This window comes from Neopsephotus bourkii, unplaced genomic scaffold, assembly GCF_033783945.1.
Source record: "Neopsephotus bourkii isolate Nb327-2 ecotype Australia unplaced genomic scaffold, CSIRO-AGI_Nbou_v1 NB_1525, whole genome shotgun sequence".
In the NCBI taxonomy this organism is placed as follows: Eukaryota; Metazoa; Chordata; class Aves; order Psittaciformes; family Psittacidae; genus Neopsephotus; species Neopsephotus bourkii.
Window position 1 is genome coordinate 394331 of NW_026902001.1, and position 16045 is coordinate 410375.

Below are 16045 nucleotides of genomic sequence, written 5' to 3' on the forward strand. Positions count from 1 at the left end.
GCTATCCCAGCACATGCTTCAGAACATCCATTTCCAAAGCAGATCTGCCTATAGCAGCTTGCTGGCCCCTTCCCAGCTCAGCGCCAGCAGCCTGCCAGAGGCACCAGCTATATGAAGAGCAGAGGAAAGCAAACCACAAGTGTAGCAAAAGCCCCGGAGCCATCACCAGGCTGTGATTGTGTCATCCTTGTTACATCCTCCTCAGCGCCCCAGAGATAAGCACTTCACCTAAGGGATGTTTCAGATGTAGGAAAGGGAGCTCATGGCTTAATTCCCATCAAATCATCTCATCTTAAAAACCTCCATCTCTCTGGAAGGGAAAGGCTGGCCAGCCCCAGCACAGCGGGTCACCACATGCGGCTGAGGCCACCCCAGGGTTTCCACCTCAGCTGCTAAACCCAATGCAGGAAGACAGCAAGCTGCAGCTGAAGCTTGTTTTAGTCTTCAGAAGGGTGTTTTTAAGGTGAAGGCAGGTTTGCCTGCAGAAAGACTAGCCAAAGGGAGAAAGCCACAGCTACAGAGCAAAGCAGAAGCACCACCTTTCTTAGCTCGGGCCCTGGAACCACTAAGCCATGAACCAGAACGTGTCCCCAGTGTGTTTTATTAAAGTCCATATGCTCCCACTAAACACAGAGACTTTTTCCCTCCCCACTCTGCAGTGATCCCCTCCAAGCACCATCACCTCACACATAAGGCAAGGTGTGGGGTCTAAACCTATTCTTAACAACATGTAGTAATTCGTCTCTTCCTCACATTCCCTTCACAAGGACAGACAGACAGAGCAGAGCTGCCCTCCATCACACACTCTGCTCCCTTCGACTTGGCCTTTTGGAGCACTGACATGCTATTTTTGGAGTGGTTACGGGATGCAGAGGCTCTGCCAGGGCTGGGATCTGCTTACCTTACATGTAGCTCTGACCTCTGCACAGCAGGACAGCTGGCTGTGCCCCAAAGACATTCCCTTGAACACACACCATCTATGACGAGATTACCCAGGAAAGCTCTGCCCCTAAGGTTCCCATCACACCACACACATCCATACACCAATAAAAGGACACCTTCGAGTTAACCAGACATTTATTAGCCTCTATGTAAGTGGAGAGGTTGCTCCAGTACACAACAACAAGGTCACACACAGGTGATGGAATCATTTCATATTCAAGCAGAACAGGCTGCACTGAGTTGCTTTATTTCTTCCATTCGTTCTTCTCATAATCCCACTGGGAAGAGATGCCTTCCACGGGGTTAACCCGCATGTCCAACATCCTCTTCGTCTGCGCCGACACCCACTCATCGGAGAAGGTGTGCGGAATAGGGCCGTACACTGCAATTCAAAGGCAGGTGGAATCACATCACAATATAAAGCTAGGAACTGAAGTTTCACTAATGAAAAACTTTTCCCCCCAAAGCCACAGGTGCCAATCACCCACGCACCATCATCTCTTCAAACTGCATTCCTTACATTCGAGCCCTGAAGCACTCAGCTCGGGCTGGATTCCCACATCGATTCCCTAGCCGTTTCTACTCATCTCTAAAGGCTTGTACCAAGACAACAACCCTCTACTTTCACTACAAGTAGATGAAGCCTCAGGACACAGAACAGCTCATTTAACTGCATGCTCTGCCTTGCGGCAGCTGGAAGCCTCCCCTGGGGGAGCAACATTGGCTGGGAACGAAGCCAAATGTGGCAGAAACCCAAATGTTTACTACCAAAGCAGCAAGAAGCTTTTGCAACAGCAGGTTTCAGAGAGGGGAAGCTCTGGGATCAGTGGCATCACTGCTCTTTCCCTTCCCTATCTTTTCCTCCCACCAAAGCTCTCTCCACCACCTTCACCTCTCAGTGGGTGAGCTTCCTGAATACTCACACTACACCCCTGCTGATCTCCATGAAGAAGCTCCAGAATGGGGTTTTCAGAGACTAACAAACAGCAAGTGCCAAGAGGGCACCAGCACGCTGATGGATACACCACAGACTCCCTGGAGTGGCTCACAGCAAATCTCTCATTTCCCATCACTGTTCCCCCCATCAAATATCAACTGATGTTGCTCTTCATTTAACAGTTAACACCGTAGAGTGTTTACTTACTGAAGTGTTTCTGCCAAATGAGGATCAAACCAGTTAAACCAAGAAAGAACAGCACTCCACCGACAACAGTCTTCCATTCGTTTGTTCCTTTCTTCATTTCTGCATAGGTCTCATTAAATTTGATACGATACACTGCAAAAAAGTACAAGTTAAAAGCATCAAACTATTCCTTTTCCTTTTGCTGTGACTTGCAGGCCACATGCCATGCTCCAGAAAGAGGTTACCAAAGCTTAAAGCCAACCAAAAGTGATGTTAAAGAGCTTCTGAATTAGCTGGAGTCTCCTGCACCAAGACCAAGGCCCTCATACCATGGCAAATGACTTGTTTCACCATCACCATGTGACTCGCCCCCAGCAGGTGATGTTTACCTCTATTTTAGAGATTACTGTAAAGCTGCATTATCAGTACAAAAAAAGGAGGAGAAGCAGAGCTCTTCTTCCCTCCAATTCCCAGCAGTTATTGCAACCAAACCTTCTGAACACTTGTATCTCAGAAGGTTTCTCTCACCTTTGTCAGCAATGTCCAAATGAATTTGACATTCAGAACATCACACTTGGAGCGTGCTTATGCATATTAGAGCCATTCTCAAAGGAGTTTTAAGCCTTCCACCTTTGACAGGGGAAGACACAGCATGCTCTCAGAGCGGGTTCTCACTGGCATACCATGATGTTAGTTTGAAAAGACAATTCAGTTTTATTTGCAAGTCAAAACACCTGCCTGGCACTTTTAATCAGCCAAAATCTGGCAATGCTGAGGTCAGTGGTCATTAACATCCCAATCCCCAGGGTTCATTTTCACTCAGCTGGACTAACCACTGCATATTGTTGTAATGAGGAGTTCTGGCTTATTAAAAGTAAACAGGAATCAATAAATATTATTTTCTAGGAAAAGAAGAAATTGCTTGACTTGACCTGAGGTACATAAGAGACAACAGCAGGAATATCTGATTTTGAAAGCACCAAGGATCCCAGGAACACCAAGCACTGACCTCTGCATGTGTAAGCACAAGCAGCTCCATTGGAATTAACAAAGCTCCTCATTAGGAGGCACAGCGGTTAGTGGCTGCACTACCAGGTGTCAATAATTAACACACAACAGGTTAGATCACTCTGTTGGTAGAGGTAAGCTGGCTTAAAGCCCCAACTACTCACGTTCAACTTTCTCATCAGCAGACAGAGCAGTCCAAGATGCCTTCTCCTTCTCTTTCAGAGCCTGCTGCTGAGCAGACAGATCCCTCACAAAGGCCACTTCAGGCAGGGGAACATCACGGCGGTCAACATAGGCTGGGAGGCTGAAATCATCCGCTTTGACAACACCAGCTGCACAGGGGAACAGAAGAGACACAGTTTCTGACTCCTGCACAAGCATCTCTTACTGGTTACAATACCAAAAAAAACCCCAACAGCTCAGTCAAAAAAGTGATGTCAGTTAAAGAATCCAGGAAAGAGAAGACTTCCAGGTGAAGCATTTAAAATGGGTGCTATTTTAAGAGTGAAAGAATAAAGTAGAAGGGGGATATATATAAAAGGTAATACCCTAAATCACTTTATTAATCATAGAATCACAGACTTATTCGAGTTGTAAGGGACATTAAAGCTCATCCAGTTCCAACTCTGTCCTGGGTTCAGCAACAGAAGTCATTTTTCTCCTTCTTAGTAGCTGGTGCAGTGCTGTGTTTTGGCTTTAGCCCGAGAACAACACTGGTAACACCGGTGTTTTTAGTTGTTGCTACGTAATGCTTACCCAGATCAAGGACTTTTCAGTCTCATGCTCTGCCACTGAGGAGGGGCACAAGAAGCTGGGAGGAAGCAGAGCCAGGACACCCGACCCAAAATAAGCAAATGGGTATTCCATGCCACAGCACATCATGCCCAGTATGGAAACTGAAGGGAGTTACCCAGGAGGCCCAGATCACTGCTTGGGTCAGGCTGGGTATCGACCATCAGGTAGTGAGCAATTGTGCTGTGCATCACTTGTGTTTGTTTTCTTTTCCTCTTTCAGTTTTATATTCTCTGCCCTTGTTATTACCTTTATCTATCATTATTGGTGGTAGCAGTAGTGGTTTGTGTTATACCTTACTTACTGGACTGTTCTTATCTCAACCTGTGCGAGTTACACCCTTTCAATCCTCCTCCCTATCCCTCCGGGAGTGAGGGGAGGAAGAAGCAGGGGAGCAAGCAGCTGCACGGCTGTGAGTTACCAGCTGGGCTTAAATCATGACAAACCACTTGGGCCACAGGCAGGGACACCTTCCACTGGAGCAGCTTGCTCCAAGCCCCTGTGTCCAACCTGGCCTTGAACACTGCAAGGGATGGGGCAGCCACAGCTTCTCTGGGCACCCTGTGCCAGCACCTCAGCACCCTCACAGGGAAGAGCTTCTGCCTAAGAGCTCATCTCAACCTCCCCTCTGGCAGGTTAAAGCCATTCCCCTTGGCCTGTCCCTATATCCCTTCTCCCAAGACACTCTTCAGACTTTCCCCCTTCAGGCAGTGGTTGCTGCTCTAACATCTCCCCAAAGACTTCTCCAGGCTGAACCAGCCCAGTCTCTCAGCCTGTTTCCATTTTCCATCCTGGTTTCTGCCTAGCCTTCAGCCCTGCCTGCACCTCCACAATGCCATCTGCTGGCACAGCCTGCTCAGCTCTACCGCCACCAGCCCACCATCCGTCCTCTATCCCAACTCCCCTCTTACCCAAACACCAAGCAGCAGCTTTTTGTGTTCTTCCTCTAAACTGCTCCTCCTATCATCCTCACTAAAATACCAAAGCAGTATTCGGTATTTATAGAATACCACCTACCATGTCCATGAGCTCTCAGGCAGATGGAGGTGGAAATGGCTCTCTTCCCAATAAGGCTGAATGCCCTGGAAGCCAACATCCTGTCAGCACAAAACAGCAGTAGGTAAGTCAAGGTGAGGCAAAGACATCAAATGCACAAAGGTGAAATAACGCTTTTCCACGAGACCAGAGGCTTCCTGTCCTTCCAGTACTCGGTTTTCAGGGTCATTCCCTTACCTAAGTGACTGGGATTAAACCTTCCTCTCCCTGTTCCAGTGCCAGCCCCCCCCCGTACTTAAAGACATTCCCTTGTTTAAGTCGGCCTGTCTAAACGCTTTCACTCACTAACAAATCGTTACTTGGCACAATCCAAGAGCTCGAAACGAGAATCTACACGCATCCCGCATCCATTAAACGCCTCCGCAGCGCCCAACGTTGGCGCGCCCGGGACAAAGACACACGCCCCGCTAACGGTGTAAGCCGCAGGGCGCTGCAGGACACGGTTCTATCACCCCCCACACACACACAGAACCCCGCTGCCAGCCCAGCGCGGAGCCCGCCGCCTGACCTTGCCGCGGGCCTCACCCCCAAAGCTATCACGATAACGCCCGACACAACGCCACAGCTGCGACATGCCGCCGCACCTACGCGGGGCCGCGCTGAGGGGCCCTCAACCGGGGGAGGAGACCGCAGCGCGCAGCGCTCCCCCATAGCCCCCATCCAACCATAACCTCAGCCCCTCGGGGCGAGGAGGAGCCGCGGGGCGTCCCCGCTGTGCCCCGGTGCCCCCCCCTTGGCCCTGGTTCCTTCCCCGGCCCCAGAGCCCATCGCGGCCCGACGACCTGACACCGTCCTCTACGCCGCGCTGCGACGGAAGAGCCCCCGGCCGGAAGCGAGGTGCACACCGGGAGGCACGGCCCTTTCCGAGGGGCTGATGGGATAGCGGTGGACTGTCTGCCTCGCTTTTACGACGGTGCTTGGCGGTGTTTGGCGACGCTTTGCGGCAGGCGAGCGGCCTGAGGGGAGGCGGCGGGGCCGGTGTCGGTACCGGGGCCGGTGTCACGGCAGGATGAAGCTGACCACGCAGGCCTACTGTAAAATGGTGCTGCACAGCGCCAAGTACCCGCACTGCGCCGTGAACGGGCTGCTGGTGGCCGAGCGGCCCTCGGGAGCCCCGCGCCGAGACCAGGCCGGGCCCCCTTCGCTCTTCGTGGACTGCATCCCGCTTTTCCACGGCACCCTGGCGCTGGCGCCCATGTTGGAGGTGGCGCTCACGCTGGTAAGGGGCCAAGCTTGCGGGCTGTGGGGTGGTGGACAGGGGAGGGATGGCGGCAGGGCCTTTCTGAGTTTGGGGGTGAGGAGGGGCTGGTGCTGAGGGGCCTGGGGTGGTTCTGGTATATGGAGCAGAGTCTTCCTAAAGTGGGGAAACCCCGAGGCGCAGTTACAGAGCCCTTTAGTTTTGTCTAATTTCCTTTTAAGTGCAGGGAAGGTGCTATTTATAGTGGTGTTATTATCCCTGGGTAACTCCCAGAGGACATTACCTTGTTCTACAGCAGAAAGAGCGTATCCCAGTTTACCTTTAAGGCATCTCAGAGCAGTGTCAGCTGGTTGGAAAAGGGCACTCTTTGATTGGAAAAGGGTACTCTGAGTAGAGAGACAAGTGTCTCTTGCATCTGAGTAGCTCTTGTTGTCAGTGACGTGGACAGTGGGATTGAAGACACCCTCAGCAAGTATAACAACACCAAGCTGCGTGGTGCACAGGACACTGGAGGGAAGGGATGCCATCCAGATGGACCTGGACAGGCTCAAGAGGTGAGCCAATGCCAGCCTCATGAAGTTCAGTGAGGCCAAGTGCAAGTTCCTCCACCTGGGTCGTGGCAATCCCAAGTACAAATACAAATGCAGAATGGGTTGTGAGCAGCCCTGAGGAAAGGACTTGAGGGTGTTGGTTGATGAGAAGCTCAACATGAGCCAGCAGTGTGCACTTAACAGCCCAAAAAGCCAACCATGTGCTGGGCTGCACCCCCAGAGCATGAGCAGCAGCTGAGGAAGGGAATTCTCCCCCTCTGTTGCGCTCTGGGGAGACACCTCTTGTAGTCCTGATCCAGCTCTAGGGCAACAGCAGAAGAGGGATGTGGAGCTGTTGGAGCAAGTTCAGAGGAGGCCACAGAGCTGCTGCGAGGATTGGAGCAGCTCTGCTCTGGAGCCAGACTGGGAGAGCTGGGCTGGGTCAGCCTGGAGAAGAGAAGGCTCCTTAAGAGGAGACCTTAGAGCAGCTCCAGTGTCTAAAGGGGCTGCAGGAAACTTGGAGAGGGGCTTTGGACAAGGGCCTATAGGGACAGGGCAAGGGGAATGGCTTGAACCTGCCCGAGGGGAGACTGAGATGAGCTCTTAGGCAGAAGCTCTTCCCTGTGAGGGTGCTGAGGCACTGGCACAGGGTGCCCAGAGAAGCTGTGGCTGCCCCATCCCTGGCAGTGTTCAAGGCCAGGCTGGACACAGGTTCTTGGAGCAACCTGCTCCAATGGAAGGGATCCCTGCCCATGGCAGGGGTTGGAGCTGGATGGGCTTTAAGGTCCCTTCCAACACAAACCATTCAGTGATAAGTATGTATTTCTTAATTCATTTTGTTGTACTTTCCCCATTTATTGAAGTCATTAGCCTAATTAGGAAGAAAGAATGATGTATCTTCATACGACAGGTCTTACTTGGGTGTGAAATCTCACTTGGTTTCTTGCCAGCTCACTGTCAGCCCATTAACCATGGGATAGCTAGGGGCAGCCGAGCACTCCTGGTTTATATCCCACATCTTGCCCACTGCTGTGAAAGGGCCTTACAGGAAGTCATCATGGGATAATCCGTTTCCCCTCTCTCAACATCATACAAGCAGGATGAGAGTGATGTCAGGATTGCAGGACCAGCACTTTCCTATATCAACTCCCTCGTCAGGAAGAGCACGAGCCACCCTGCACTGGGCCATGGCTCCATTCCACCAGGCATTTGGGGAGAGTCCTAAAGCCAGAAGGAATGGGGAGCAAAACATGCTTGGAGGTATTGTAATAGGGAGTCGGCATGGACTGGGGCAAATCTGGAGGCAAAGAAGTGCTTTGGCAGCTTCACTGTAAGCATAAAGTGAGATCTGGGTGTGATTTGAGCTCTGGACTTTTCTATCCATTTTGAGACTTGTCATTCTTACCAGGAGAAAATCTGTCCTGTTTTATACCTTTAAAAATAACTAATTCCTGATCCTTCTAGACTTCTTGTCTTGAATGTTCCCCTCAGTTTAATAGATAGCTTAATGAAGAAAATATTTTTGCTCATGAATAAATTCCAGTTTTCTGTAGTTGAGACGGTGCCATGGGAATGTTGAGATCTTTCCAAAGCCTGGAAACGACGATGTGCAGCCAGAGGCGTAGGAACAGGAGCTGAGCCCAAGCCCTGGCTGTGCCCTTGTGAAGCACACAATATTTGTCAGTCTTAAATACATTTACACCAGTGTAACAGTGTAGGAGTAACACTGTGAATGTAATCATTTCCTGCTTATGGTTTTCCTTGTGGTACAGCCTGGGAAAATGTAATAATCCTGTTTAGAATTGCCTTAATGTAGGCAGGGCTTGACTTTACCTTTTGGAACAGCAGTAATTTTTTTTCCTTTGGGAATGAGTGGAAGTTGCTAGTGAAGTATAAAATAACATGTATAATAAAGTATGTGTAGGATTTGTCTTTAAATCGAGATGTTTTTCTGCATGGTTAGTTGCAGTGAATTTTCATGAATTTGGGGCTTTTGGTGTAGTTTTCTAGTGTGGATCTTGCTCCAGGATCAGATTATTAGGAAATAAATCCTCTTTCTTGCAATATCTGAAGTATCTTACCATATCTACAGTAAGCAGATCGTTATGGAACCAAAGAAACGCCAGTGGCTTATGGATTTGCTCTTGGGTTTTGATACAAAAAGCCAAAGGTGGGAAACCCCTGTCATTTCCCACCTTAATTAGGACTTGCAGAGGGCTTTGCGATCACATTTGATGACTCCTGTGATGCTTGGCAGCTTTAAAACTCTCTGCTCAACAAGAGCCTGGGGCCTTTTGCTCCCATTCTTTGTTTGAACAGAGGCAAAGGTATCAGTAAATACTGGCTCCGCAGCTAAGAGAATTGGGTTTTATTGTTGTAAGGTTGAAGAGGAGAGTGTTCTGTACCACATAACACATGGTTACTGAATAAATCAGTGGGATTAGCATTGAAACTGAGAGTTTGTAACAAAGCACTTCTGTTTCTAAAGGATTTTACAGCTTTGGCAGGTTTTGATGTGATCTGTCTCTCTTCAGTTAAATTACTGCTGATTCTTGGTCAGCCTGTGGTCTGTGTGAGGGTTTTATAGATCTAGCCCCTCGAGCTGCACCTCCTCATCTCACCTGAATTATCCCAGAACATTAAATGGGAGCAGTAGTCTCCAGATTTAGCCCGAAAATAGGCTTGTCCACGTGGTAACTCCTAAGAATTGTGAGCAGCACTTCGATGCAAGGAATACACAAAATTAGATGTTGTTAAACACGCAGCAGCACCTGAAGGTTTGTAGCTCTGAAGAAGAGAGCAGAAGCGTGTGCATTTAATTTGCGCTTTGGCTCATCAGTTTGAAATCCCTTTTGAAAACAGAGTCATTAAAGAAAAAGTGAATTAAGTTTCACATCGGGGGGGGGGGGGGGAAGTTGTTTTTCTTTTTGTGCTTTTGAATTTCTCAGTTAATTGATGTGGATTTTGCAGCCACATTCTTCTCGAAAAGAGCACAAACAGCACCACACCGAGCAGCAGTTCCCGTGGCCAGCTTCCCAGTGCTTGGACCCATGGTCAGAGGGGTGGTTAGGTTACAGCCTTTCCCCTCCCTGGGCTCTCCAGGCCCTCCTACACACACTTTAGTGGCTGCAGAAAACCCAGGGGCAGGCTGCTTTTGACACATGCCGTGTGGAAGTGAGATGCAGTTTATCTCCCGCTGGCTTGTCCTTGGCAGGACTGGACATGACTAAAAATATCAGGGGGTAATTGCTGCTGAGGCTGCATGTGGTGGCAGGGCTGTGGTTAGAAAGTGTTTGGAAAGTGCATGTGGAAACTGCTTGAATTCCAAAAAAGATGGGTTTTTCCTTAGTTTTTTTTTTTTTAGAGAGGCAGTTTTTAATTACCACTCAGGGAGCAGAGAACTTAAAAATCATCCTCTCTATCATTGTTTTAAGTCATTTTTCAGTACACAACAAAAATTGATTTAGAACTAAGGTTTTTAATTTTTAAATTGATTGACTTTTTTTTATTATTATTAATTTCAGTGTCTGGGCTTCTGGCTTTAATGCCAAGCTTTCAAGCCACTAACAACTAAAACCATAGTCCTAAGCCCTCAAAATGGGTTTGTAATTGAAACAGCAGCTGGCCTTCAGGTATAGGAGGGCTACACAGTCCCTCTTTTATCGCGTAAATCCATGTCATCCCTTTGTAGAGGCAGGATTATTTCACATGGCTTTGTTTGTTTATGCAGTCTAATACTATAATTACTGCTAAAAATGAGATTGATTTGACTTACAGGATGCGACAGGTCAGCATCAGTTATTTTTGCACTCCATTTTAATATAACTGTTGAGGTTTTCTTGATGCATGCTCTCTAGGGACTGCAGAGGAAAATTCTAGGTGCTTTCTCCACTTCTGTCTTTCAGGGCTTTGTATTATGCTGACTTGATATCTTCAGTTATAAGGAGAAACATCATATATATAAGTATTTTAAAGAAAGACAGACTCAGCAGGAAGAATTCAGATCCAGCAAGAACCAGAAAGAGCAGCAGCCTGTGCATGCTGAGCCTGCACTTAATAAAGCCCCAAAACTACATAAAGTTTTGTACTTGTGTAAATCAAAAGTTATATCAGTTGTGTGCAAAGAAATGCTTACGTTCAAGCGTTTACATGCAGGTGTTAAATAAGGAGGAACTCTCAAAGAAAAACAGTTTTATCACAAAAACCTTTTTCGTAATGGAGTGGGTTGAAAAAATGGGACAAACTTTTTCTGCCTCACACCTTTCACTTCAAGCTTTGTTTTCTAATGAAGGTAAAAAAGGTTACATTTACCCTAGAAATACTACATTGTTATACTCCATAATACTACATAGAAATAAAGTCATCAATCTCTTTTTGAATGACAGTACAGTCACACGTCCACATGGTGAACGTTTTCTAGAGTCTACTGAATAAACAGCCACCAAGGGCAATAGGTAAGACCAAGACTCCTTTCCTAGGCAGCATTGCAGAAGTTGATAGTCCTGTCATTAAAATTTAGGCCAGGCTTTGACTGAAATAACTTCTTGCTCTTTTGTTCCATTTGGTTAGTGTTTTCCACAATTCTCTTAAATGTTCAGCTTGATTTCTCTGTTCTAGTTAAATTAGCCAAACTGTGTGAGTGTACACATAAATATATATAAATATGTATGTATTTAAAGAAGCAATTGGCAAAGATACCCTAATGCTTCAATTACTATTCCATTTGCAGGGCAAAGATGAGATTTCCTTAGTTCTGTGAGGGGTTTCTTCTTTATTTTTCCTGGTCTTACTTGTTCCAATTACTTTTTCAGATTGACTCTTGGTGCAAAGAGAATAGCTACGTGATAGCTGGATATTACCAGGCAAACGAACGCGTGAAAGATGCCAGGTGTGTTGGTGCAATATTTCCTTCTGTTTGCTCTTTTATGTTGTACTTTGTACTCTGCCAGCAAAAATCATCGACATAAATCATGCGTGTTGATTAACTTTGACAACTGTCATCTGCTTTCACATTGTCTTCTTGGAGCCTGGTGGGTATGGCCTTTGTTCAGGTGCAGAAACCCCAGTCTTTCCAGAACCACTCCTCTTCAGTGGATACTAAAAAAGGCCAGTCTTTGAATGACTGCCAGCCAGTTTAATTGCAGTTGTCAGGGAAATAGCCAAATTTTGCAGGCATGTTTGCTTGTTCGGTACAGATCTTGTAGACTCGAATGACTCCAAGTATCTTTGAAAGTCTTTCAGAAGTGACCTAATTCTTGCTAAACTAATAGTCTCCAAGTTTTATTGAAGCATTTTCTTACGTGGTGACAGGACGCTCTCAAAATGGAAGGTGATGTCAGTCACGCAGCAGTATCTCTTTTCACTTATTTTCCCCACAATTATTCATTTTTTATCCCCTTCTAGCTAATGCAGATTACTCAATAAGCAATAAAGGGGCCTTTCTGTGGAGCCACAACAGTTTTGGATATGTATGTCAAATATTTTCTCCTCTTATCTATTAGACAAATCCAGTTTCAGGACTAATGAGAGCACATCACACTTGCATTTAAAATAAATATGAAGAGCTTGTTTAAGGTATTATGCTGTGTTGTTAATGTATATCCTTCAGTCTCAAGTATGTTATTTAAGTAATCCTTGTGACTGCTAAGGTGTCTAACAGGGATAAGAGCATTATTTATCCTTTCCTTACAAGGGAAATAATTATGCTAGGGACATTTTTAAGGAGAAGATACAGTTTGTCTGTTCTATTTGAGGTTTGAAAGAATATCACAGGCTTGGTGGGGTTTTCCTTGAATTCTGATTTCATTTCTGAAGATAACTGGCACCACACAGAGTTTGACAGTCTTTGAAACACGATAAAGGTTTTTCTTTAAAAGATTATCTGATTTTGGTGGAGAAGCTGGGCAGCGTGTGGGTTCAAATGCAGACTGGGTAGCAAACTTGGTTTCTTTTTTAAATACCTGCCTGAAGAAAGGTGGCTGCAGTCTTTGGTCTGGTGGAAGAAAGTAGGGGGCCACAAAACATTGATTCAGTGAGCATTTTGCCATTCCAAACCCCATTGCCTAAGTGTAGCTGAGATCCAGATCAGGTGCTGAAGAGGGGAGCTGGGGCTGTCTTGGCTTTCTGACTTCACTCAAGTGTAGCATTAGCTTAATATCTGGTTCCTGTTTGTAAGCACACAGTGTAATTTTCACATCTTTTAAAGCATATTTCCTGCTGGTTTCAGCTGAAATGTCTTGCTTCACCTAACACAGTTGATTCTACCTTCTGTTGCAGCCCAAACCAGGTTGCAGAAAAGGTGGCCTCCAGAATTGCAGAGGGCTTTAATGATACAGCACTCATAATGGTAAATTATTTCATTCCCTCCCACCTCTTTCTGTATGGTTAATGTTATGACTGTGGTGTTGGACTAACCATTTAAACACTAGTCGCTGAGTCCTTTAATAGTGAAGTAACTAATTTTCTCTTTCTTCCAAATGCTCTGGGGAGGAGATGCAGTGACCTGTAGCCAGTGCAGTTCTTCGTATGTCTACAAAGGAACTATGGTTACCTTGCTGCCATCTAAAAGGAAGTGGAGGCTTTCTCTGCTTGCAAGGCTAGAGTGAAGACAGTGTGTTCATTAATTCGGACCCCCTTCTGTGACTTAAACTCTTGCTTAACTATGTAAGGCTCGGAGTGCTTTGCCTCCTTGCTGCAGTGACAAAGGATGTTGGCAGTTTAAGTGTAAAATTCAGCTCATTTGAAGGCAGCAGAGTGGATGGGTTAGTGTAAGGTGCTCTGTTAGTAAAAAGTGACTGGGTTTTATTTCATCTCTTGAGATCTTGAGGAGGAGACTAAAGTGGTGTTTTACTGTGCGCAACAGGTCGATAACACCAAGTTTACGATGGAGTGTGTAGAACCCGCCATTCATGTGTATGAGCTTCATGAGAACAAGTGGAGGTGCAAAGACCCGCATGTGTGAGTAAACTTCAGAGTTTATTTGTGTTTGGGTAGTAAGGAAGAACAGGTTGCCCAGTTAAGTGCAAAACATTGATTGTAGCTGAGAGACATTGTAAGGGCGGTGGGTGTAGCTGACAATGATTTTTAAAGCTGTTTTTGCTGTAGCGACAGAGAACTGGCTTCTGCAGCCAGGCAGAATGACCACCATGACCGCACTGCAGAGAGCGTGGCTTAATTTCCAGAGTGGAGATTTCCCTGGTGATTACTATTTATTCCTGATTATTTTACATCCTAGTGATTTTTGTGAAGATTGGACCGAAGCCCAGAGAATCGCTGCATCTCTCTTGGACAGCAAGTCATACGAGACACTGGTAGATTTCGATAATCACCTGGATGATATCCGGAACGACTGGACAAACCCAGAGATCAACAAAGCTGTCCTCCACCTGTGCTAGAGGGGTTTCTACTGACTTAACTTACAGGCGTTCCCACTCTGTACTGAAGAGAGAAAAATGCTATTTTTAAATGTAAATAGAATAATACTCAGTACCTTGTGTGGAAACCTGATTAAAAAGCAGTGGCATGTCACGTTGCAGGGTGATGTGTCCGTAAGCTGTTGAATCCTTTTTGCAAGATTCCTTGAAGAACTGCAAACTGTCAGTTACTGCTGTCCTTATGGATGCCTTCCCAGTTGTAGTGAATGTTGCTATTCCTTCAAAACCAAAACTACTACTGCTTGTCCCTACTGTTCATAATACAGAGTTTTGACTAAGCTTTTCTAATCTGTAGAGGTTACTTTTCAATGATTTATAGAAATACCTTCCAAGGAAAATTAGTCCTGTCCTCAGAAGGGAAAATTTAGGGTCAATTATGTAAGGTTAACAGTTGGGAACGTAGTTCTTTTTGACACAGTAAAATGGAGACTGCTGAGGACAACATACCATACTCATGTCTTAACTTTTGAGGTGGTTTAGCGTGACACAGCTACTACCAAGAATGTGTTAAAGCAGCATTCCCAAACACTATGGTGATTCCTGCTCTCTGTGGGCATACAGCCACAGATACTGCTTGAATATGTTAAACCTAAGGTAGAAACCAACTGTTCACCTAGTGATGCGTAAAAAGGACTGGAAGTGCACTAATGAGTTCTGAACCAGTTCGAATCTGCAAAAGAAGAGTGAAATACCTTATTAATTGTATGCAGTCTTGTTGGGGTTTATAAGCAGATCTCATTTTCAGCTGGTTCATTTGTTGTCCATTTAAGTAGGTCTAAATTGCGTCCCTCCAAGTTGAAGGCAAGTGATCTAAATACATCGAATTAAGGAGCCTAGATACAGTCTTGTTTAGCTTCTGTCTGTCTCTCCAATTAATGCTTGTTTTATACGAAAAAGTTTAATGAAGCTTTATGTAAGACTGGCACAGTTCTTGTTGCCTTACTCTTCATCGTTGTTTGTCAGACTAGTTAAACATAAGCTCAGCCTGCATCAATTTTTCTGGGTTTCCTTATCTTCCTACCCAAAAGTGGAAGATCCAAATGATCCACCTCTCTCCAAGTTCCTGTGTTTTCCTTAGTGTTCTGATTTTGAAACGTGAGGGGTGAGATTGTCAAAACCTACTTCTGCTTCTACTTAAATAAGCACAAGTTTTACTCTTGGTCATAGTGAGAGATAAGGTGTAAAGCTAAAGTCCTGTTCTGAAGCAGTGAATAGAATCAGGATGCTTCCATCTAGGTCCTGCTGTGGTGTTCCCTGCAGTTCTGATTCCATAAAACTGGGAGATGAGATGTGAGGTTCAGCTCCATATCCAGGGAGGAAGTGAAAAGTTGAACAGTTGGGTTTGTCTCCCTAAGGTGTGTTAACAAAAGGGATTGGCAGTTAGTCAACAGCTTTTCCTAACCATAAGTCAGATACGGTTGTGGGAAGGGAAAATGTTTTCACCTGTTGAACAAGAACATGTATCTAGTTCACAAGCAGTGAGATAAACACGTTCCAGTGGCTGTTTTCACTGCACATCCATGGCTGTATGAAAAGATACCCTGGGAACAAGAATGCTCTGAAATGTATGTTTGGCTCTGGCTCTGCAGGCAGAGGACTGTTGGCTTACTTTGTACAAACACCTCCTGAAATCTAACCTATTGTTCCAGAGGCAGATGTTATCTTAGGGAGATGCAGTACGTTAGTTATGGGAGATTTTCAGTCAGCACTGCTATATAACCTGTTATGTCTCCTGAGCCACAGGAAATGTATTTCTTTGTAACTCCATGTCGTATTCTGTCTTTGATCATATATATGCTAATACAGTTTAAATCTTGCCATTCTCCCCCAAAATGTATATCATCACTGTGTAACCTGATGGAAACACTCCCCGTGACTAACAATGAGACACGTTTCTGGAAGAGGAGCAGTTTTCAGTGCTTTGTCTTTTCCCTTTCTTTATCTTCTGCTTGCTTTTCAATGA

The 16045-nt window shown here is 45.9% G+C and overlaps 2 protein-coding genes across 2 annotated transcripts; one reads left to right on the forward strand and one right to left on the reverse strand.

Moving 5' to 3' along the window:
- Nucleotides 1-1059: 1059 nt before the first annotated feature.
- On the reverse strand, nucleotides 1060-5778 carry LOC133221235 (cytochrome c oxidase subunit 4 isoform 1, mitochondrial). The gene is made up of 5 exons (XM_061369946.1): nucleotides 5704-5778; nucleotides 4883-4962; nucleotides 3238-3405; nucleotides 2087-2218; nucleotides 1060-1324 (listed from the first exon to the last, which is right to left on the reverse strand). The coding sequence occupies exons 2-5, from the start codon at nucleotides 4959-4961 to the stop codon at nucleotides 1188-1190; spliced, it is 516 nt and encodes a 171-aa protein (XP_061225930.1). The 5' UTR covers nucleotide 4962; nucleotides 5704-5778; the 3' UTR covers nucleotides 1060-1187.
- An 11-nt stretch (nucleotides 5779-5789) lies between these two features.
- On the forward strand, nucleotides 5790-15983 carry EMC8 (ER membrane protein complex subunit 8). The gene is made up of 5 exons (XM_061369945.1): nucleotides 5790-6140; nucleotides 11461-11537; nucleotides 12926-12995; nucleotides 13512-13606; nucleotides 13884-15983. Exons 1-5 carry the CDS (start codon nucleotides 5931-5933, stop codon nucleotides 14041-14043), a joined length of 612 nt encoding a protein of 203 aa, XP_061225929.1. The 5' UTR covers nucleotides 5790-5930; the 3' UTR covers nucleotides 14044-15983.
- Nucleotides 15984-16045: the final 62 nt, after the last annotated feature.

What these genes read in the sequence shown, in the direction of transcription:
- EMC8 (XM_061369945.1), top strand. Translation starts at nt 5,931, where the DNA reads ATGAAGCTGACCACGCAGGCCTACTGTAAAATGGTGCTGCACAGCGCC. An exon ending in TGGAGGTGGCGCTCACGCTG is followed by an intron (nt 6,141 to 11,460) that starts GTAAGGGGCCAA and finishes TTACTTTTTCAG; the next exon opens with ATTGACTCTTGGTGCAAAGA. An exon ending in GAACGCGTGAAAGATGCCAG is followed by an intron (nt 11,538 to 12,925) that starts GTGTGTTGGTGC and finishes CTTCTGTTGCAG; the next exon opens with CCCAAACCAGGTTGCAGAAA.
- LOC133221235 (XM_061369946.1), bottom strand. Translation starts at nt 4,961, where the DNA reads ATGTTGGCTTCCAGGGCATTCAGCCTTATTGGGAAGAGAGCCATTTCC. An exon ending in CCTGAGAGCTCATGGACATG is followed by an intron (nt 3,406 to 4,882) that starts GTAGGTGGTATT and finishes TCCCCTGTGCAG; the next exon opens with CTGGTGTTGTCAAAGCGGAT. An exon ending in TGCTGATGAGAAAGTTGAAC is followed by an intron (nt 2,219 to 3,237) that starts GTGAGTAGTTGG and finishes ACTTTTTTGCAG; the next exon opens with TGTATCGTATCAAATTTAAT.